General features: G+C 43.4%; 1 protein-coding gene across 9 annotated transcripts in view; it reads left to right on the top strand.

Annotated features, from left to right (window-relative positions):
* MACF1 (microtubule actin crosslinking factor 1) overlaps positions 1-22728 on the top strand; it is a 327256-nt gene that overhangs the window by 108243 nt on the left and 196285 nt on the right. For all 9 annotated transcript variants that reach the window (XM_049695358.1, XM_049695322.1, XM_049695320.1 and 6 more), the window contains exons 2-5: positions 153-214; positions 12861-12950; positions 16832-16909; positions 21986-22078. In XM_049695358.1, the coding sequence (XP_049551315.1) occupies positions 153-214; positions 12861-12950; positions 16832-16909; positions 21986-22078 (323 nt within the window). The remainder of the gene's footprint in view (positions 1-152; positions 215-12860; positions 12951-16831; positions 16910-21985; positions 22079-22728) is intronic.

The raw sequence follows: 22728 nt of genomic DNA, 5'->3' as shown, positions 1-22728 counted from the left end.
AGACTGAACCTTCCCAACAACAAGACGCTGTCTCATAGTCCTGAGGAAACTGTCTCCACTGTCCTGGAGAATCTGGGTGTGGGCAAGGCAGTGGTTGGGGAACGTCTTGCCGGGTAGCGCTAAGCCAGTGCCTTCTCCTTGTTTCCTCACAGATGAACGGGACCGTGTGCAGAAGAAGACGTTCACCAAGTGGGTCAACAAGCACCTGATGAAGGTAGGACCCCTTCGTGGATGCTGCCCTGGCCCCTCTGGCTGCTCCTGATCTGGATCTATCAGTCCCTTCTCTCAGTTCATGTTACTGGCCATGTGCTCCAGTTGATGGGGATACACATGACTTTTTTTTTTTTTTTAAATATCTAACATAGTCCGAATAACGTGGAAACTTCCACTGATCAGTTTCTTGGTGAAGACAGTAACACCTCCATTACCTGAGGAGGTTGAGGTTGAGGATACCGTGGCGTGATTCCTGGGATTTCCAAGAACACTTTGCACCAAACTTTACATAGTATTTTATAAGCCCCTTTCTTGTTTTAAATTTTTTAACCTGATTAATGTGGAAGGATGGGGCAGAGGAGATTTTGTTCTCTCTCTTAAGGTATGCAAATCTTGAATGATCAGTTTAATGAATTTTTAAAATATGTATATTCAGGTGTAACCCCCATACAGTTTAAAATACAGAGCAAAATGGCTAGGGTTGGAGGGAGATCTTATTATTATTTTTATATTATTATTTTTAAATAGAGGAAAATCCAAGGCAGAGGCATATTAAATACTCACCTAAGGATAAACAGTATGACTAATGTGGCAGTCAGATTTGAAAACAAAGTTTTTAAGTTACAATAATTACTCAAATAACTGTGAGCTATAATAATTACTGCTCTGGGAAAGATTACCAGTGACCTCTCAATTGCTGTATCTAGTAGCCTAGTTTTATCTTCTTCTCTTTTGATTTCTCTGTAGCATTTGACAGTGTTGACCAACTCACTGCTCCCTTTGTTTTTTTTAAAATTTATTTTATTTTACTTTATTTATGTATGTATTTATTTTGGGCTGCATTGGGTCTTCATTGCTGTGAGCGGGCTTTCTCTAGTTGTGGCGAGTGGGGGCTACTCTTCGTTGTGGTGTGCGGGCTTCTCATTGCTGTGGCTTCTCTTGTTGCAGGGCACAGGCTCCAAGGGCACGGGCTTCAGTAATTGTGGCTCGTGGGCTCTAGAGCACAGGCTCAGTAGTTGTGGCGCACGGGCTTAGTTGCTCCGCAGCATGTGGGATCTTCCCGGACCAGGGCTTGAACCCGTGTCCCCTGCATTGGCAGGCAGATTCTTAACCACTGTGCCACCAGGGAAGCCCTCACTGCTCCTTTAAAGCTGTCTTTTCTGTTGCCTTCTGGGACACTGCTTTTTCCTCAGTTACCTCTTCCCTCCATGAATGCCTCTCTCACTGGCTTCTCTTGCTCCTTCTGAGTCCTCCACGTTGACGTTCCCTGGGTCCTAACCATTTTCTTGTTTTCTACTCTGTGTTCTTTGGCAGTCTCATTTGCGTTAGCCACGGGGGTCATTTGGTTGCATGGAATGCAAGGAATCATAAGTTGAAAGGGTTACAGGGTGATCTCCAGAGTCTGGTGTCTGGATGCATCTGAGCTTTATGAAAACTAAACTTTATTGGGCAGTTACTCTCTCTTTCTCTTTTTATGAGGCCTTGTGTTTCTTCATTTTTATATCTTTCTGTGTGTCTCCTACATTTAGTTCTCTGCATTCCTGCCGTTGCTTGTGTGTGAGCCACGGTGGCTGTCCCTCAAATGGTAATGTAAACCCCTGCAGCTACATGATTCTAAAGATGCAAACACAAGCAATCTGGTTGGCTGAGGTTTTCTTCTCCTCCATGGGTCAGTGGTCTATCTATTTAGTTCCGTAAACTATGGCCGGTGAGATGGTTACATAAATCAAACATGGCTCGTTAGGGCCACTTGTTTAACTACAAATGAGGGCGATTTTCTAACTACAAGATATAGATAAGGAGGTGATGATAGAGCCTTTTCCTGCATTCTTTCCTAAGCCCAGGACCTGTATCTCACAGTGTACTTGACACGGTCATCTGGATGTTACCCAGACATGTCCTGTATTCAACACATCCCAAATTGCCCAGTATTTTCACTCGTGTACCTAGCTGTCCAAGTTAGGAACCTAGAATCATACTGTATTTAGTCCTGCCCATCATCTCTCCCTGTCACCAACTACAATCAATCACTTCGAACCCAGAAAGATGCTTGCATCTGGTTTCTCTTCTCCATCCCCATTACCTCTGTTCTAGCCCAGGGCCTCTTCATCTCTTGACTTGGCCATAATAGTTTCCTAATAAAGTTTTCTATAAGAACAAATATAATGATAATGGTAGTAGTTTATTGAGTGCTTACTGTAAATCAGACTTTCTATACTGAGTCTTTTATATGGATCATCTCATTTAATTCTTCACTGACCTTATGCTGTAGATTCTATTAATAGTCCCATTTTATCAGTGAGGTTCAGAGAGGTTAAATAACCTGTTCGAGGTCATACCACTAGAAAGAAGAAGAACTAAGATACTAGAACTCAGGCAGCCTAAAGTCTGGCACCTGTGCTCTCAACCTCTGCGCTGCTGACACCCGGTCTGCCTACCTTTCCAGGCTCATAATGTCATATTCCTCTCAGACCTCAAGCTCTTGCTGAACTGTTTGCCATGCTATTTATGACACTGTATCTTCGCTCATGGGGCTCCCTCTGCGTGGATTACCTTCCCCAGCTCTGTTCTGCCTGGACAACACCAACTTAACACCTCCTCAATAGATACTTTCCTGACTCTCCCACCTGGAATTGACTGGCCTTTCCTTTGTGCCTTCCCTGTATTCGTTATGTACTTCTGTTATAGCACCTGCAACATTCATCTTTCTGCCAGATTGTAACTTGAAGGTTGATGTTGTGTCCTGTTTTTTTTTTAGTCGGGACAAAGGAGGAAGGGAGAGAGACAGGGAGAAAAAACCCTGCAATTTTCCTCTAATTTCTTCAACATTTACCAGTTAGTTGCCTCTGGTTTGGTGGCACATAACTGTCATGGTGCAGAGCCCTTCACAGCCTGTTTCCAACCAGGCATTGTCCCCTGCATAGCCTGTGCTGTAGCCGTATGAAACATCTCACTGCTTCCTAAACACTGTACTTTCGTACCTCTTTGCTTATTCATTTCTCTCTCCCTTGAATGCATGTCTTTTCCTCCTCTGCCTGGCCATCACCCACTTACCCTTCAAGACCCAGGTCCAGTATCCCCTTCCTGAGGCTCTGACCTCCATCCCTTGGACTAAATTAATTGCAGCTCCATCTCTGTGCCACACCACTTTGAAGAGATGGGCTTGTGTGTTCACACGTTGGTGTCCTCTGTTCCTTGAGGTCTAGGACTTGTGCACTGTCTCAGCCAAGTACTGCACCCGGAGCATGAGAAGTATCCAGTAAGGATTTGTTACCATGAGTAAATAATAGCTCAGTAGTCTTTTTAGCTTACAAAGCATATTCTAATATGACTTGATCCTTACAGTAACCCTGAAGGAGGTAAAGGTATTTTATCCTTTCAGTTTTAACAGTTGAGGAAAGTGAGAATTAGAAGAATGAAGTGACTTTCCCAAGGTCATACAGCTAGTGAAGGATGGAGCTAAAGAGCAGGCATGAGGCTTCTGGCCAGAATTACTTGCTGTTACTATTAAATATGCCCCCACCTTTCTCTGCTTTCATACCTCATCTCTTAACAATTGGAAGAACTGAATTTATCCTGCCTCAAGCTTGCCCCCCTAAACTCTGTAGCTGGATGCAAGTGCTCTGCCTCCCTGCTCTTCACTTGCAGCTGATGTTGCCTGTTGAACTTCTGCCTCAGTTCTGTGTGATGACAGGAGGCCCAGGGAGGGAGAAACTAGACGAACACATAGCATTGTTAGAAATTGGAGGCCAGCCAGAGCTTTACTTAAATCCTTGGCAATTTTTCATCTCTTCTCAGGCCGCCAGCCTTACAGTTCCAATGGCATTTTCTCATCTTGGAATATTTCACAGAGATTCACTGCTCATCGGAATCATTGCTCCATGTTGGAATTCTTTGAACTTTGGGCTGAGAATTAGGGATCAAATCTGTTTTTTGTAATTCAGGCATCCTTTGCTTTGCTCCCCAAGTACACATGAACTACATTAGTGTTGCCATTGGCAAGTAGAATGATGTAAGATCAAAACAGCCAAGCCCCTCAAGTGCTAGATTTAGTTGACCTAATCTCTTGGATTCCCAAGTATCTCTTTAGGAAACAGTTTGTTCTTGCATAAGCAAATCAATGCCTCTTTATTAGCTGAGAACACTGTTGGTCCAATCATAAAAGAGATTTAAGGATGTAAGCATCTGAAATATATAAATAACCTAATTTAGAACACAAGTCCTACAAATCGAAGAGTTCTGCTCATATGCCAGAACCATCACAAATAAAAACCTAGGGCTTCCCTGGTGGCGCAGTGGTTGAGAGTCCGCCTGCCGATGCAGGGGACACGGGTTCGTGCCCCGGTCTGGGAGGATCCCACATGCCGCGGAGCAGCTGGGCCCATGAGCCATGACTGCTGAGCCTGCACATCCAGAGCCTGTGCTCCGCAACGGGAGAGGCCACAGCAGTGAGAGGCCTGCGTACTGCAAAAAAAAAAAAAAAAAAAAAAACCCTAGAGTTTTAAGTGAGATTTTATTCACATTATCCTTGATATATCTCTGGGTTCTGGTAGCTGATAAAGTATCCCAAAGAGAACTTCAAGAAAGGCTGAAACGATGAGACAGAACTGAGAGCATGAGCTCCTGAAAAGGAGGAGGAAGGCTTTCTCTGGTCAGTTTCTACTGACTGCGGAGGTTAGTGGGTAGAAAGGAAGGAAAGCATTTAAGCTAACAGATGGACTAATTCTTTCCATCTTTAGTCATGTATGCAGTCTAGAAGCAACTGGCCTTCCTGGAATTTTAGTTAAGAATTCCAGATAAACCAGCAAAAGTTTTTAACTCCAAAGTTTTACTAATGTTCTCAATTTTTCTCCGCCTCTTTGAGGCTCTCTAGCTGAACACAGGGTGGGAGAATGCTCTAATGGTTCCAGGCACTCTCTCTTGCGCAGCCTCTGTGCTGTGGCCACATGAGATGGAGACTGGCAGTGGAGTGTAATTTAAGAGATTGATGGAGTCGTGCTGGTCAGATGCTGAGGAGAGGAATGTTTCCTTTGTTGCCCAACTGTGACTGTATGGTGGTGGTTTGTGACCATGTCTGCCTAGACCTGAGTTTTCAGGGCTTGATTTCACCCTGAATGCATCTCGACCCCCACTGAAGGTTTTGGTTCTACATTGGGACTTGGATTCTCTACTCCCTGAGCATTAGTGCCTGCCTATTAAGTAAAGATACCCTTGGTGGATTTTAGAATCCTCCTCATCCGCAGAGAATCTTTGTTAATCAGGGTTGGCTGTTACCACTGTCAGATTCCTTAAAACTTAAGGAACTTTCAAAACAGGCGATAGGATTCTCATCTGCAAAGAGCCTCACACTTTGCTCCCCCATCGCACTCTACTTACTCCAAAAGGGGCCCTCAGCCCCCACTCTTATTCCCTGTGTTCGAGCACAGTTCTCTCCAGAGTGAAAAGTCTGTGACAACTGTTATCTGTTTTTTTTTAGTATTGGGCTTTTCTGGAGGATAAATTTGGCCTTTGAATCAGTATGGAATTTTCCCTCTTACAGTTTAGAAATCTATAAATTCAGAAATCCATCTGAAGCTACCAGGCTCACTCTTACTTTCCCTGTATCTTTTAATAAGTATAGATGAGAGTAAATAACATACTCTTCTCTTTAAAACTTTCTCCTCTGACCTATATATTGTTCTTCAACATAATGTGGATCAAGGAAGTTGAGCTGCTTGTGTTTTCTTTTAAGAGTCTTCGAGCAAAACTTTTCTAGATCAGGCTTTCTGCAGGTGTTAAAGAATACTGCATGACAGTCGTTGGTTCTTTTTTTGTGGGGGGGCTCTTATAATTTAATAATGTTGTTAATACGTTGTTTCTACCCTTCAAGCATCATGGAAGCCTTGTGAGGGGAAAGAGCATTGAACTCAGAGTCAAGAGACAGTGATCTGACACTTTCCAGCTAAATGGTCTTACAAAGTTATTTAACTTCTCTAGACAGTGCTTTTCTCATGTGTAAACTGAGTGTATTAGAGTTAAGTAATCTTTAAAGTCCCTTTGGGCTCAGATTCTGATTCCAAGCACTTAAGTGCAATTTATTCCCTTTGCTAAAGCCACTTAGAAATTGGGCGAAGCTGTTTATTTTTTCATAACTTCAAGCCAATCTTCTAAAAATTGGGAGAGCAGAGTTTTCCTTGGCTTACTAATGCATGGTGATTGGGGAGGATTGGCTTGGTCTCAAAATTTAGTCATTCATTAATTTTTTTTTTGGCTGTGTTAGGTCATCGTTACTGTGCGTGGGGTTTCTCCACTTGCGGTGAGCGGGGGCTACTCTTCGTTGAGGTGCGCAGCCTTCTGATTATGGTGGCTTCTCTTGTTGCGGAGCCTGGGCTTTAGGCGCGTGGGCTTCAGTAGTTGTGGCACACGGGCTCAGTAGTTGTGGCTCACGGGCTCTAGAGTGCAGGCTCAGTAGTTGTGGCACACAGGCTTAGTTGCTCCGTGGCATGTGGGATCTTCCCGGACCAGGGCTCGAACCCGTGTCCCCTGCATTGGCAGGTGGATTCTTAACCACTGCACCACCAGGGAAGCCCCATTCATTAATTTTTAAAAATAGCTATGTTGAGATTTAATTCACATATCACATAATTCACCCATTTAAAGTGTACATTTCAATGGCTTTTATTGTATTCACAGAGTTTCGCAGCCATCACCACAATCAATTTTAGAATATTTTCCTCATCCCCCAAAAGAAACCCTATACCCTTTAATCATTATCCCTAACCAACCCCCCATCCTCTCCCGCAGCCCTAGGCAACCACCAATCTACTATCTGTCTCTATAGATTTGCCGATTCTAGATATCTCATACAAATTGAATCATACAATATGTGGTTCTTTGTAAGTGGCTTCTTTCACATGTCATAATATTTAGGCATTTGGATTATTTTCACTTTTTGGCTGTTGTGAACAATGAATGCTGCTATGAACATTCATTCATGTACAAGTTTTGTTTTTGTTTTTTTCTGGACATGTTTTTAATTCTCTTGGATATATACCTAGGAGTGGAATTACTGAGTCGTATGGTAAATTGTGTTTAGCCTTTTGAGGAACTGTCAGACTGTTTTCCAAAGCAGCTGCATCATTTTACATTCTCACTGGGAGTGTATGAGGGTTCCAGTTTCTCTATAGCCTCATCAACACTTATTATCTGTCTTTTTTTTTTTTTTGCGGTACGCAGGCCTCTCACTGTTGTGGCCTCTCCCGTTGCGGAGCACAGGCTCCGGACGCGCAGGCTCAGTGGCCATGGCTTACGGGCCCAGCCGTTCCGCGGCATGTGGGATCTTCCCGGACCTGGGCACGAACCCGCGTCCCCTACATCGGCAGGGAAGCCCCTATCTGTCTTTTTGATTATAGCCATCCTAGTGGTTGTGAAGTGGTATCTCACTGTAGTTTGATTTACATTTTCCTTATGGCTAATGATATTGAGCATCTTTTCATGAGTTTGTTAGCCATTTGTACATATTCCTTGGAGATTTCTAAAGAACTAATTTTGATGGTGATTTTCACAGGGAGTACAAACAGGTAAGGACCTGGATAGTTGAAGTTTTTCACTCATCTTGTTTGCTAACAGCAGCATGATTATTTGTTGGAAAGAAACATATATATGGATGCTTTCTGAGCACTCTTGGCTTCACTTGGCTGCCTCTAATACTTTCCTGGTGCTTAGTCCACCAGACTTTTTCTTAGGAGATTTGTGGAAAACTTCAGAGGCAATGTAGCATGTACAGAAATGGTGACGACTTTAGAAGGGGGCAGACCTGGGTTTGGTTGGCCCGGTCATTGAGCCGTATGATCGTGGGATGTTAATTGAGCCCTCCAAATCCCCCCTCTGCATCTGAACATTTTTTGATGTAAAAGCACTAGTAAGTGTTAGCGAGTTCTTTTTTTTTTTAATTATCATAGTTCCTTATTTTTTATTATTTATTTTTTATTTTTGGCTGTGTTGGATCTTTGTTGCTGCACTTGGGCTTTCTCTAGTTGCGGTGAGTGGGGGCTGCTCTTCGGTGCGGTGCGCGGGCTTCTCATCGCGGTGGCTTCTCTTGTTGCGGAGCACGGGCTCTAGGCGCACGGGCTTCAGTAGTTGTGGCTCACGGGCTTCAGAGCGCAGGCTCAGTAGTTGTGCACAGGCTTAGTTGCTCTACGGCATGTGGGATCTTCCTGGACCAGAGCTCCAACCCGTGTCCCCTGCATTGGCAGGCAGATTCTTAACCACTGCGCCACCAGGGAAGCCCCTAGTTCTTTATCCTTCTCTAGGCAGAGCTGTGTCCAGTATGCTTCAGAAACAGACTACTGTTCTCTGTTGAAAATTATCTGAGAAAAAAAAAATCTTACTATACTCCCTTCCCCCATTACTTTTGTCTATATCTCTCTACTGGTTTTCATAGTTACTTAGTTATTATAATCACACAAAGACTGAGAAACAGTAAACTAGGACTCATGTAAATTTCTTCTAAGGTGGTTGAATTTTGCTATTCACAGGTGTAAAACATAAACCGGAATTTTCAGAAGGAGATATTGGGGCCTTGATGTAAAACTAACTTTACATTTCAAGTACTTCCTTTTTCTTGGTGTTTGGTATCCTACTGATAACACAATCTCACCTGGTCTGCAGCCCTGTGTAATTTATTTAAATAATTACTTGATGACCACTCCCAATTTTTATACCCTATGTTCAGGTCTTACCTGTCAATAATAAGTCCCTCATTATTGTTTCTTCTCTTCTTTTTTTTATAAATTTAATTTATTTTATTTATTTATTTTTGGCTGCACTGGGTCTTCGTTGCTGCGTGTGGGCTTTCTCTAGTTGTGGTGAGTGGGGGCTACTCTTCATTGCAGTGCGTGGGCTTCTCATTGCGGTGGCTTCTCTTGTTGTGGAGCACGGGTTCTAGGCGCGCAGGCTTCAGTAGTTGTGGCACGTGGGCTCAGTAGTTGTGGCTCGTGGGCTCCAGAGCGCAGGCTCAGTAGTTGTTGCACACGGGCTTAGTTGCTCCGCGGCATGTGGGATCTTCCCGGACCAGGGGTTGAACCCGTGTCCCCTGCATTGGCAGGCGGATTCTTAACCACTGCACCACCAGGGAAGTCCCTGTTTCTTCTCTTCTTAATCCTAATAACAAGTATTTAATAATTTCTGACTTTTTAAAACCTACTGTTCATTTAAAATCTGATTTCCATTCCACCACTCTCTAGAAAATTATTCTCACAAAAAGCACTCTTATTTGTAGGAAAATTCAGAAAGCCTTTCTTAGTTTTCGTCCTCCTTGTCCTGTAGCATTTGATACTGGTGATCATCTCTTCCTTGATTATACTTTCTTAGTTTGTTGCCTACCTCTTTCACTGCCTTTTCCCCTACCCACCCCCCCTCCTTTGTTGATTGCTTTCCCATCTCCTGCCTTCTAGTTTTGGCTATTCCTTCAGGCTCAGTCCTTAGCCCTCTGCTCTTCTTTTTTCCCTAACACTGAAAGCCCAACATTTCCCATGTCTTTGGCTAGCACCTCTATGCATATGACTTCTAAACTTAAGTTCTCATCTGCCCCAGATTAAATTCTGGTATTTTCAGCTGCTTTAAGAACATTTCCATTTGTAGCTCCTTTGCTGTTGTTTTAAATTCAACATACTTCAGATTGAACTTGTCAAATCAAACTTCCTTTCCAACTCTTATGACCTGCTAATTTCTTGAGTGGTGCACTGTGGTTGAACCCTTGGACCCACATGAGGGAGGGGTCTTGAAATCTTAGAGCCACTGGTGTGTTGGAGTCAACTGTCATGGGCTCGTGAGAGCCAAATATTAAACTTTCAGGAATTTTGTGAGCTATATTTGCTAAGCACAGCCATTATTAAAAATTAAATTATGTAAACTTACAATTAAATAAATTGTATTTAAAATAAAGGTAATAAATATTCAAAGCTCATCACTTAAGTTACTTTACTATGTTATTACCATCTGTGCTCTTGAGGTCAGTTATGTCTGTTGTATCTCTCTGATGGAAATTCTATATATTGGTGTGCTACTGTACATTTCTTCCCAACATTGCTTTTAGTGATATTATATTAATAGCTTGAAATTGGTCATTTCAATAGAGTATTTACACCATGAAAATCAACAAGTGATACAAGTCTGGGGTAAATGTATTGTTTCATTCATTGTCTAAACTTAAGAAAGTGAGGGAGAAAATGTTAGTATTGCAGATTAAACTAAAATATGTGTCATATTGTCAGTAGCACAAAAAAATTGAAGAAATATTCTTTAAATATTTGAAACCTATATTTAATTTTTAAATATTTGAAACCTATTATTCAATTTATCATGAACCATTTTCTCCAGTTGGGTTATCTACCTGTCAACTTCTTATTCCTTCGCACACACGTACAAACATGCATGTCTTGCATGTTTCCACCCCTATACCTAGCCTTATGTGGTTTTCCCCTGCTCTTTCTTTCTATCAAACATTTTCTAATCCTTCAAGTCCTTTCGTTTCTAGGAAGTTTACTAAGATGTTTCCACCCTTTATCTTTTCTGATTTGCAATCTGTTTTGAATGCTAGAATATTATAGTTGGAAAGGACTTATAGTTCAATCTTCGACGTGAATGTAGAAATTCCAATATCCTAGTCTCTGCTTGAAAAACTCCAGTGACTAGAAATCCACTATTCTGAGAGTAAACCCTTTCTCTTATTGTCTAGAAAATTAATTATGTTGAAAAGAATCTTCTTCCTTGTAATTTCCAATTGTCTTCTGATTCTGTGTTTGAGCATATCAGTGAAGTTGTCACTAGACTTGGAATGAATCAGTCACTTTAGGCACTTCCCACAGCTATGTGACCATAACTTCTCAGAGCCTTAGCTTCCTCAGTTTCTGTTATAGAATGGGAGTAATAAGTAAACTTCACAGGGCAGTTGTTTGGATTAAGTATCAGTTGTCTGATTAAATCAGTTGTCTGATTACAAAGCATTGTAGTAATGGCAAAGACTAATATCAGAAAGACCAGGGCTTCCCTGGTGGTTGGGAGTCTGCATGCCGACGCAGGGGACACGGGTTCGTGCCCCGGTCTGGGAAGATCCCACATGCCGCGGAGCGGCTGGGCCCGTGAGCCATGGCCGCTGAGCCCGCGCGTCTGGAGCCTGTGCTCCGCAATGAGAGAGGCCACAACAGCGAGAGGCCCGCGTACTGCAAAAAAAAAAAAAAAAAAAAAAAAAAAAAGAAAGACCAAACTGAGGCCCGTCTTTCCACTTGTGACCTTAGGCAAGTTACTTAACCTCTTTGTGTCTCATTTCCTCATGTGTAAAACAGGAATAATAATACCTACCTTATGGATATGAGGGATAGATGAGATAACATCTAAAGCATTAGCACAGTGTTTGACATTACCCACACATTTTTCTAAAGTGATATCTATTTGTTTTTGCATAGTTTCAGTTATAAAATTAGAATTGTTTTTTCCCAAAAGAAAAGTATTTCTCAAGTTCACTATTAGAAGTACTTGGTAAGGGGCTTCCTTGGTGGCGCAGTGGTTAAGAATCCGCCTGCCAATGCAGAGGACATGGGTTCAAGCCCTGGTCCAGGAAGATCCCACATGCCATGGAGCAACTAAGCCCATGTGCCACAACTACTGAAGCCCTCGTGCTTAGAGCCCATGCTCTGCAACAAGAGAAGCCACCGCAGTGAGAAACCCATGCACCGCAACAAAGAGTAGCCCCCACTCTCTGCAACTGGAGAAAGCCCGCACGGAGCAACGAAGACCCAACTCAGCCAAAAATAAATTAAAAAAAAAAAGTATTTGGTAAGAAAGGGGTTAAATTAAGGTACACCGTATGGAATACTGGGTATCTAGCATTTTAGTTTCCTTCGTAGCACTCTGGAAGGCTTTTCTGACTCTGACTGGTCTCATCTGTCCATCATTGGCCGTCATTTCACATTTTGGTCCATAATAATTCCTGAGATGTTTCAGGATGATTAAGACTCCCCATCCCTAGTCCAGACTTTCTGGAGTATTTTTCATGGTTGGCTGGAGTATGTAATGGATCTGGCTTCAATTTACTTATTAATTATAAATTTACTTATTTATTTTATATTTATTTTTGGCCGCGTTGCGTGTTTGTTGCTGCACGCGGGCTTTCTCTAATTGTGGTGAGTGGGGGCTACTGTTCGTTGCCGTGCGTGGGCTTCTCATTGCGGTGGCTTCTCTTGTTGCGGAGCGTGGGCTGTAGGCGCGCGGGCTTCAGTAGTTGTGGCTCACAGGCTCAGTACTTGTGGCTTGCGGGCTCTAGAGCACAGGCTCAGTAGTTGTGGCGCACGGGCTTAGTTGCTCCGCGGCATGTGCGATCTTCCTGGACCAGAGCTCGAACCCGTGTCTCCTGCATTGGCAGGCGGATTCTTAACCACTGTGCCACCAGGGAAGTCCCTGGCCTCAATTAAAAGAAAAACACACATACACTTCTGTTAAGTGTTACCATTTCATATGTATTATACTCCAACCTGAAAATTCCTGAATTTTTTGTTGTTTCCAGTTTCAAATTCTTTAATTTGTGTTTACCTAGGACCAGAGATTCTTGTGTAGATAATAAAATAATTCAAGATAGAATAAAAATCAGTCTGTTTCACTCTCATGCACAGGTCCGGAAGCACATCAATGATCTTTATGAAGATCTGCGGGATGGCCATAACCTGATCTCTCTGCTGGAGGTCCTCTCAGGCATCAAACTGGTGAGCTTGTCTCTTCTCCTAATCAGTTGACCTCACAGGTGTGGCCCTATTAATGACATATGGGTCCACCTTGTTGAGTGCTAGGGCAGTGACTGTCACTGTGTCCTCTGTTACATGGGAGGAAAAAGTAGAAGAGGTAATTGGTGGACTTTATAACTCAGACTTAACACTTTATAAATGCTGTAATTTCATCTTAATTTAACCTGATGTATCATATATTCTCATTTCTTGATGGAATCAAGTATCAGTTCTGTTCCTTTCATATTTGCATGTTTTCTCCTTACTTGTTCTTTATCTATTTATAGATGCTAGTGTTTCAGGAATAGCAGATTTACATTTAAAGGTTTTTGAATAAGGTGTATTTTTCTTCCTACAGCTTTATTTCTAGTCTATATAGACTCCTCCTATTTTTGCTTCTACCTATGAATTGTTCTATTTCTATATTCAACAAAGACCTGAAATTTACATTTAAAAGCCCAGGTATTTAGAGTCATTTTTTCCCAAATCACCTCACTTTCTCCCTTCTGGGATTCACTGTCTTTCACAGGGTCGGAGAAGTGCTGAAGTTGCTGTCTGAGCATAGCCCCAGACGGAGTACATCTGGGCTCCTTGGATAATTAAACATGCCTGCTTCCTCCCCAGATGTATTAAATGTGGCTTGTGGAAACACTTACCTGTCTGAGGGCAAAGGCTGTCTGAACCTCTTGGCTCATGAGTTCCTATCTTCACTTTGTTTGAGGGATCAGCGTAACCTCTCTGTGGGCTCATTGTTTCCTATATGGGAGCCTAATGGAAGCCTGTGATCCTATGCAGCTCCTGCTCTAACTCGAGCGTTGTAGACAACATACTTTTCATTTAGAAAAGGCCAGGGCTGAATACTGGAAACACCTGTGAGGGAGGAGCGCTCTGGAGAGGCACACCGCTCGAGGAGCTGGTGGAGCCAGCGTGCTCACCGCCTTTGGTGAATTCTTAGTCATTGTTGGTTGTGTTTCAAGAGCAGGATTTGGCACATTAGATTTCACTCCCTAAGTAATAGCTTCTTCCACGGTTGGAGCTTGCCTTCCCCTGGGGCCTTTGTTTTGGTTTCACTTTTTTTTTGGTCTTACAGTAGAATTAATTTTATAATGTTTAGTGGCCTAAAATTGACAGATGCTTTTATTAACATAGCCAGTACATATGAATTCTAGTTCTTCTCTGACCCTCATTTATAAATCTCCTAAGTAATCAGAATTTTACTTTCACTGTGCTGGACTTAACAGTGCTCACAAAGTTATATTTTGGGCAGTTTGGTTGGTATATTTGATGAACTTGTAGTGATTTTATATTGAAAAGTGATTCTTTTCAGTGATTTTGCTTAAAAAACAGGTTAAAACCACTCCAATCTGATTTCTTTTTCTAACCTTTGAAAACCTACAGGTGTTTATGGAGATAGTCGTAAAATATCATCTTTTCACCCAAAACCACCCAAATATGTCTTTCATGGTTATTCTCATCCTCCTCTCTGCCTTACTTGATTCACAGAAGTAGGGAGGGTGGGTGGCCGTGGAGAATTAAAGCTGTGTTTCAACAAAAGAAGTGTTCAGTATAACCATCTGCTCTGGTCTTAATTTGGTTTTTGCATCTTTCTGGAGGTGGGAGGGTATTTTCATATTTATTTTCACCTTTTTTTTTCCTGCATTCATTTCCTTTTCGTTCATGTGTTGTGAATTTCCTGTTACTCTGTCATGTCTTTCTCTTGGTTGGTGGCCAAAGGAGCCAGCGGGGCTGAAGACCCTCCGTCTGGTGAGCATGCCCTCCTGGCGCCATACAGACAGCAAGGAGCAGGAGGAAGATGATGATGATGATGACGTAGTAGGTCCTCCTGGGGCCACCAGCATCCCAGCCGGCACTGCAGGGCCATCAGAGAGTTTGGGGTTCTCTAGGTCTCCAAGTAGCTCAGTTACCAGTTGCCTTCTTCCCTGTCCGCCTGGGAATTTGGGTCCCAAAGAAAGTGGTTAAAACTAATTGTGCCTCTTGCCACTGTTAGATGATCCTGGAGTGGGAATTGTTTTGCTTATCTGAGAGTAGCTGGCACGAAAAGAATAAGGGTGTTTGGTGGCATCAAGTCCCTTTGTGACCTGGAGACCCATGGCTTTCTGGTGGCCTTGCTATGTTGTCTGAGTCGAGATCACAGAATCATGGAAAGCTTAGTTGACAGCACGACAGTTATTGCTTATGACTCCACACTCCAGACTAACGGGGACTGTCCATCTCTCTGGCCTCCAGGTTCTCACCACACACCATGTCATTTGTTTTCAGAAGAGCCTGGTGTTTGCAAACCACTTACTGCATGGTGATACGCTGCTTGGTCAATAACATCTTTGCTGTAGAGGACAGTATTTAACCTGCATGTTCTTAAGCGTATTTTTGGTGGGGAGTACTTAGGAGTAAAGATTAGAGTGTGTAAGAAGGCCATTTTCTGCTTGCAGGCTCTAAGCTATAGCCTGTGATCTTTCTCCAGAAAGAGGAGGTAATATCCCCATTCCCTGTCCTCTTAAAGTCATCTTTTCACCTCATTGATCTCCCTTCCCATTGCCTTAGAGTCTTCAGTTTCACAGGCTCTGTCATCTTCTAAGCTATAGTCACAATTAGTTTAGCTGAAATGACTGAGAAGAGGTTCTCACTAAGAAGATTTTTCCTAAAACTTTGACTTATGAAGTTATCCTGTTTCACAGAGAGGCCTCATCCTCTCTGTCGATTACTCTGGTTTGGAAGTTTTGCTTAGAAGGGTTAGGGGACCCCCACAGGGATGCTTCCACCCCATCTTTCCATGTGGTGGGTTACTTTTTGCCCATTTCAACCTGGGGCAGTGTTTCTTCTGTGCAGGTGCCCACAACAGAGCTACCTTGTATTTTATTGGCCTTTAATTAGTACCAATTTGACATTTACAAATGAATTGGGTATGATCTAGTGAGAGTAATGTTTTAGTCCCAATTGTAGTAAAATAAAAACAACATTGGAAAGTGAGCAGGAGAGAATGTTCCAGAGGTAGGTAGCAGTCCCTGTACCCACTGGGGAAACACTTCCTGCACTTCTGGATAGATAGGAGTTGAGCAGTGGACGAGGCAGTGGGGACGGGCACCAGGGGCCCTGGGTGATGGTGGGCCTCTCCCCCGTGGCTGTTATGACATCCAGGACTGAGTGACTGGCAGGAAATACCTTTCTTTGGAGGACTGTGTTGAACAGCCCTACGTCATCAAGGTCTTTTTTCCTCTGGGTATTTCATACTGGGGTGAAGGGTGGCTTTGCTACACCAACACCCATCTTCCTAGAAAATAGGTTTCTTCCTGATTTCTGCCCTCCATTCTAGGTTTTGTCACTTGCTTGTTGAGCATGTGTAACTCCTCATTCCCTAGTATAAAATTGGCTACCTCTAGTTTCTCTTGCCAGGTTTGTAATACAGTTGGCTGTGTCCATTACGGTGCAGTATGCAGTTAGGACTTGCTACCGTTCCTTACAATAGCATTTAACTGCGATTCTGGGAGCCATAGAGGCAAGTCTTTGTTCCCATTAACGTCACATCCAGAATCAAGTTCTGCCACGTACGACTGCAGAAGAACCCGTAGAGGAGCTGCGGCACTACCTAAGCGTTTGCATTCACACGGGCTGTGTGTTCACGGGGATCCTAGTGGTAAACAAGGCCTTCTGGGGCCTCAGCAAGCATGGTGAAAACACACACAGGTCCTGCCCTGGGGGGTGCTTTATGGGATGCTCCCACGCCTGGCTTCAGTCATGAGGAATTCTTTGTGGTCTTTTAGTCCTTGAAATGAAAGAGGAAAGTGGTCTGCACGGGTAAATTGGTGTAGCTGAAATTAACATCCCTTTTGTTTGTTTGTTTGCAGCCCCGGGAGAAGGGCAGGATGCGTTTTCACAGGCTGCAGAATGTGCAGATTGCCCTGGACTTCCTAAAGCAGCGACAGGTAAGAGTGTCCCGTGTGTTCCCCATTCTGCCAGGGAATGTTGGCATCGGGTCCCTAGATGTTCTCAGTGCCCCTGGTATGTCCTCAGTAAATCCGACCGATGCAGTTCTGAGTCGTGCTTGCTGGTGAGCAGCTGTGTTGTGTTTGAACAAATCATTTGGTGGTCCTTACATAGAGTGTGTGGCCTGTCTGAGGGGGGGAGAGTCTTAGAGAAGAGCGAGATATGAAAGATTGCCTCACCTCGGGTGGAGGTCAAAGGGAAGATGAAAAATAAATCAGCTCAGAAGATGGGAAAAGGTACATCGTCTAGGAAGAGGGAAAACCAGAGTGCTCCATCATCATGAGAACTGGGTGAGGGGATGGTCGGGATGGCTGAACGGCACATGGAGCTGAGGCGAAGGTCTCAGCTGTGCAGCATTGGTGACTTAAGAGAACAGCCTCAGTAGAGCAGAAAAGTGTTTAGGACATAGTAAAGAAGCTTTTCCCTCTTTACTAAATAAGGAAGGAAGGATAAAGAAGGAAGATGGCAACATATTTTTAGACATAGGGGGAGAAGCCAACGAAGAGAGGAGAACAGAATGAGAGCAAGGAGGAGTACGAGTCAGAGCCTGTTACCCCGGAAGGTGCCTTGGAGATCCTCTAGTCCAGCCTTTTTGTTTCATACGGAAGGAAACTGAGAAATGACCTGCCCCAAATCACACAAGGTAGAGCAAAGCTGGGACTTCCACTGAGGTCTCCTGACACTTGTTTAACGCTCCTTCCGTGCTGCTTTCTACACACGTTTCCTCCTCCCATTGCTTCCTAATTGATGGAACCAAGCCCAGGGATAGAGGGATGAGATACAGAGCACAGCTGACGTGGTTTCTTTGAAAAAGAAAGGAAAAAAATGCCTCTTCTGTGATACAGGGAGGAGGAAGGAAGGAGGGATAAAGACAAAGAGAAAGTTTGTGGAGAGGAGGAAGGTGGATGGATGAGGGAGTCAGAGATCATCTGCCTAGAGGGCTGTTTGGAGAGACTTGGTATAGCTGCAGTCGCCAGGCAACAGCACTGGTCACGATGACATTAGATGGTACACATATTTTTGGAGTTAGTTCATTTCTGTCACACTTATCGGTAATTCTCATTAACTTGGGAAATTCTTTTTCTGTGTACTCCTGTAGCAGTTTGCTTCTAATATAATACTTATTACTTTATTGTTATTTCTCTGTTTGCTGTAATGCATTGTAGGCCCGTGAGGACAGGGAACGTGATCTTACTTAACATTTTTATCTCCATCACCTGTCATCATGAATGGTCCATAATCAGCACTTAATAAATATTTGTTGAATAAATTGATAAATGAAAAGAGGTAGGAGAATTGGAGGCTGACGTGTTTAGGGGACCAGAGAGAGCAGCGTTGGAATGTCTGTATGTAGAGTTACAGGAAACCAGAGAGGGCCTTAATGGGCAAAAGGTGAATTGAGAAGAACTGATTAGCTAGAAATATAAATAAGGATGGAGAGGAGATTGGTTACTTGGCTACAGTAAAAATGTGAGCGATTAACAGTGGACACAGAGAAGGGCAGAGAGAGCTCTAGAGCAGTTCTTGCTTACGGTGAGATTGTAGCTGTGCAGGTGTCCAAAGCAGAGTGAAAATGAAAGTCATCAGAAGTGGGAAGGCAGACAAGTTGTACAGATGGGTGATACTTGGGTCATCGAGATGAGTGTGACAGTTATCAAGAAAGGTGGTAGAAGATGAGGTAGGAAAGGTAGGAGTTAGGTGTGAAGTCTCCGAGGAACAGATTGGCAGAGGTTGGAAGGTGGCTTGGCCAAGGAAGGTAGACTTCAGAAAACAAGGGGAAAGCTGACAGAGTTGGGACTGAGGAACGTGGACTTGGCTGATACTGCCAGCCTGCCAGCTGTGGGCTGCTTGTGATTAGAAAACCTGCACTCAGACCAGAAGCAGGTTGTGCTACTCCCAATATACAGAAGAGGAAACTGAGATGCAGAAAAGGGAAAGAATTTGCCCAGGTGTCTTGGTCATTCAGGTTGCTGTAACACAGTATCACAGCCCTGGTGGCTTATAAACAACAGAAATTTATTTCTCACAGTTCTGAACGCTGGGAAGTCCAAGATCGAGGCAGATTTGGTATCTGGTGAGGTCCTGGTTCAGAGATGGCTTTTAGCTGTGACCTCACATGATGGAAAGGTCGAGGGAGCTTTCTGGGTCTCTCTCTCTCTTTTTTTTTTTTGCAGTACGCGGGCCTCTCACTGTTGTGGCCTCTCCAGTTGCGGAGCACAGGCTCCGGATGTGCAGGCTCAGTGGCCATGGCTCACGGGCCCAGCCGCTCCGCGGCATGTGGGATCTTCCAGGACCGGGGCACGAACCCGTGTCCCCTGCATCGGCAGGCGGACTCTCAACCACTGCGCCACCAGGGAAGCCCTCTGGGTCTCTCTTATAAAGATACTAATTCCATTCCCTCAAGGCCTAATCACCCCCAGAAGGTCCCACCTCCATATACCTTCAGATTGGGTGTTAGGATTTAACATATGAATTTTGGAGGAACACAAGCATTCAGTCTACAGCACCGGTCATCATAGTGTAAGGGAGAAGTGAGGCTTCTGTTTGAGGTCACTAGGTTCTTTAGTACATGAAGATTTCAGTTCAATTGAAGAGATAAAGGGAGGGCAGCTTCAGGATGGTTTGCCACAGTTGTCAGGACCTCCATGAGGGTACCACAGACACTCGCAGGGGTGGAGGTGGAACTGGAAGTAGGCTGGTTTTCCTAGGACACTCTTGGTTTCGGCACTGAAAGGCCCACGTCCCAGGAAACCCCTCAGTTTCCAGCACCCAGGGATGGTTGGTCACCCTGGTGGGGGACGGGCCTGTGTGTCTGTGCACATCGTGTTGCTGGAATGAGATTTTAGGAGTAAAGCATATGCTATGGGAGGTGTGGGTAGGTGGGGATGTCTGCGACAAAGGAGGGGAAATAGATGGGAGCAGGCCAGAGACCAGTAAGGGACAAGGGGCAGATCTCTCTCTCTCAGCCTTGAAGAAATAAGAAAGAAAAAGAAAAAAGTCAGGGCTGTGGTGACTTAATCAAAAAGCAACTCATAATAGCATGTGCTTGCAAGGTTGCTTTGCTGGTGGGATTGCAAAATGGTACAGTCACGCTGGAAGATACTGGTTGGCCAAAAAGTGCGTTCGCTTTTAAAGTAAAAATCAGGCACATTTTTCGTTTTCGCCGAGAACTTTATTGAACAAATATATTCGCCCTTTTGTTCCACTGCTTTCTGCCATTTTTCAGGCAACTTCGTAATTCCATTTTCCCAAAACTTTTTATCTTTTTGAGCAAAGAACTGTTCCAGGTGCCTTTTACAGTCTTCCAGGGAATTTAAATTTTTTCCATTAAGAGAATTTTGTAAATACCTAAATAAATGGAAATCTGAAGGTGCACTGTCTGGTGAGTACAGTGGGTGAACCAGAACTTCGCAGCCAAGCTGTAACAGTTTTTGCCGGTCATCAAAGAAACTTATGGTCTTGGCGTTATCCTGATGGAAAATTATGAGTTTTCTGTTGACTAATTCTGAATGCTTTTTATCGAGTGCTGCTTTCACTTGGTCTAATTGAGAGCAGTACTTGTTGGAATTAACGGTTTGGTTTTCCAAAAGGAGCTCATAATAGAGGACTCCCTTCCAATCCCACCATGTACACAACATCACCTTCTTTGGATAAAGACCGGCCTTTGGTGTGGTTGGTGGTGGTTCATTTCGCTTGCCCCACAATCTCCTCTGTTCCGTATTATTATACAGTATCCACTTTTCATCGCCCATCACAATTTATTTTAAAAATGGAACGTTTTCATTACATTTCAGTAGAGAATCACAGGCGGAAATACGGTCAAGAAGGTTTTTTTCACTTAACTTATGTGGAACCCAAGCATCAAAGCGATGAACATAACCAAGCTGGTGCAAATGATTTTCAACGCTTGATTTGGATATTTTGAGTATGTCAGCTATCTCCCGTGTGGTATAACGTTGATTGTTCTCAATTAATGTCTCTATGTGATCGCTATCAACTTCAACTGGTATACCTGACCGTGGAGCATCGTCCAGCGAGAAATCTCCAGCACAGAACTTCACAAACCACTTTTGACATGTTCGATCAGTCACAGCACCTTCTCCATACACTGCACAAATTTGTTTTTGCGTTTCAGTTGCATTTTTACCTTTCTTGAAATAATAAAGCATAATTTGCCAAAATGTTGCTGTTTTTCTTCAACATTAAAATGGTTACACAGAAATTCACCAATTTTGATGTCTTTTTTTAAACGCACACTGATATGACAGCTGTCACATACAATCTAACAAAATTGTTTTGAATGAAGTTAAAGACAACTAAGTGCTACTAGAGCCATCTGACGGAAAAAAACGAACAAACCTTTTGGCCAACCCAACAGTTGGGCAGTTTCTTATAAAGCTAAACATACACCATATGACCCAGCAATCCCACTTCTAGGAATTTACCCTAGAGAAATGAAAACATGTGCTCGCACAAAAAACTGTACATGAATATAGGAGCTTTATTCATAATTGTCCCAAACCGGAAACAACGCAAATGTCCTTCAATAGATGAGTGGATAATTACAGTGTAGTGTATCGGTATAGTGGAATACTCCTCCACAACGAAAAGGAGCAAACTGTTGTTACATGCAGCAACTTGGATGGGGATCTCATGAACATTATGCTGAGTGAAAAAAAGCTATTATCAAAAGATTACATACTGTGTGATTCCATTTATATGACGTTCTGGAAAAAGCAAAATTGGGAACAGATCAGTGGTTGCCAGGATTTAGGGCTGCGGGCAGAGTTTGACTACAAAGGGGCAGCTTGAGATCACCTTTTCGGGTTGACGTACCTGTTCTGTTATCCTGATTTTGGTGGTAGTTACACAAATCTGTACATGTGTGAAAACTCAGAACCAATTTAACTGCAAAAAAACCAATTTAACTGCATATAAATAATGAAAATCTATAAAAATGAAATCAAAACAAAAAAGTCACAGAGCTCTGAGACCAGCTTTTGTTTCTTTTTCAGGTGAAACTAGTGAATATTCGCAACGATGACATCACAGACGGCAACCCCAAGCTGACCCTGGGCCTGATCTGGACCATTATTTTGCACTTCCAGGTAGGGTCTATGAAGTTTGTGGTCCTGGTTGCTTGGTTTGGACATGGCCTAGAAAGAGTTAGAGGTTGCTCTGCCTTCCAAGGGCACACTGAGGCTTGCTTCTCCGTATTTGGCAGTGAATGAGAGTGAGAGTGGGAGTTGGAAAGGAAGATTAGGGTGGCCTGGAGGCAAAGCTCTTGCAGTGTAAACCCAGAACTTCCACATCATTTGCATGATGAAATGGGATTTTTCACTTGTTTGTGCTTTGGCCCTTTCATTGGCAGTCTGGTTATTAAAAGTCTGCTCAGCTGAGTCAAAACTGTCTCTTCAGGGACTCAGAATGTGAGGGGTGGGGAGAGATGTTGGATTTGATGCTCTAGAAGGGTGGAGCAAAGCCTTATAATCCTTCTTTGTTGTAGACTTTTCCTCATCTCTAATGATCTTAAACAAGCCTAGTTAATTGTAGCACTGTCTTAGTTATTTCGGGCTGTTATAATGAAACACCATAGGCTGGGTGGCTTAAACAACAAACATTCATTTCTCGCAGTTCTGGAGGCTGGAAGTCTAAGATCAGAGTGCTAGCATGGTTGGCTCCTTGGTGAGGGCCCTTTTCCTAGTTACACCCTTGCATGGCCTTTCCTTGGGGCATGCATGCAGAGAAAGAGATCTTG

This window comes from Orcinus orca, chromosome 1 (genome assembly GCF_937001465.1).
Source record: "Orcinus orca chromosome 1, mOrcOrc1.1, whole genome shotgun sequence".
Lineage (NCBI taxonomy): Eukaryota > Metazoa > Chordata > Mammalia > Artiodactyla > Delphinidae > Orcinus > Orcinus orca.
The sequence above is the reverse complement of the archived record's forward strand: the minus strand, read 5'-3'. Positions and strand labels throughout refer to the sequence as shown.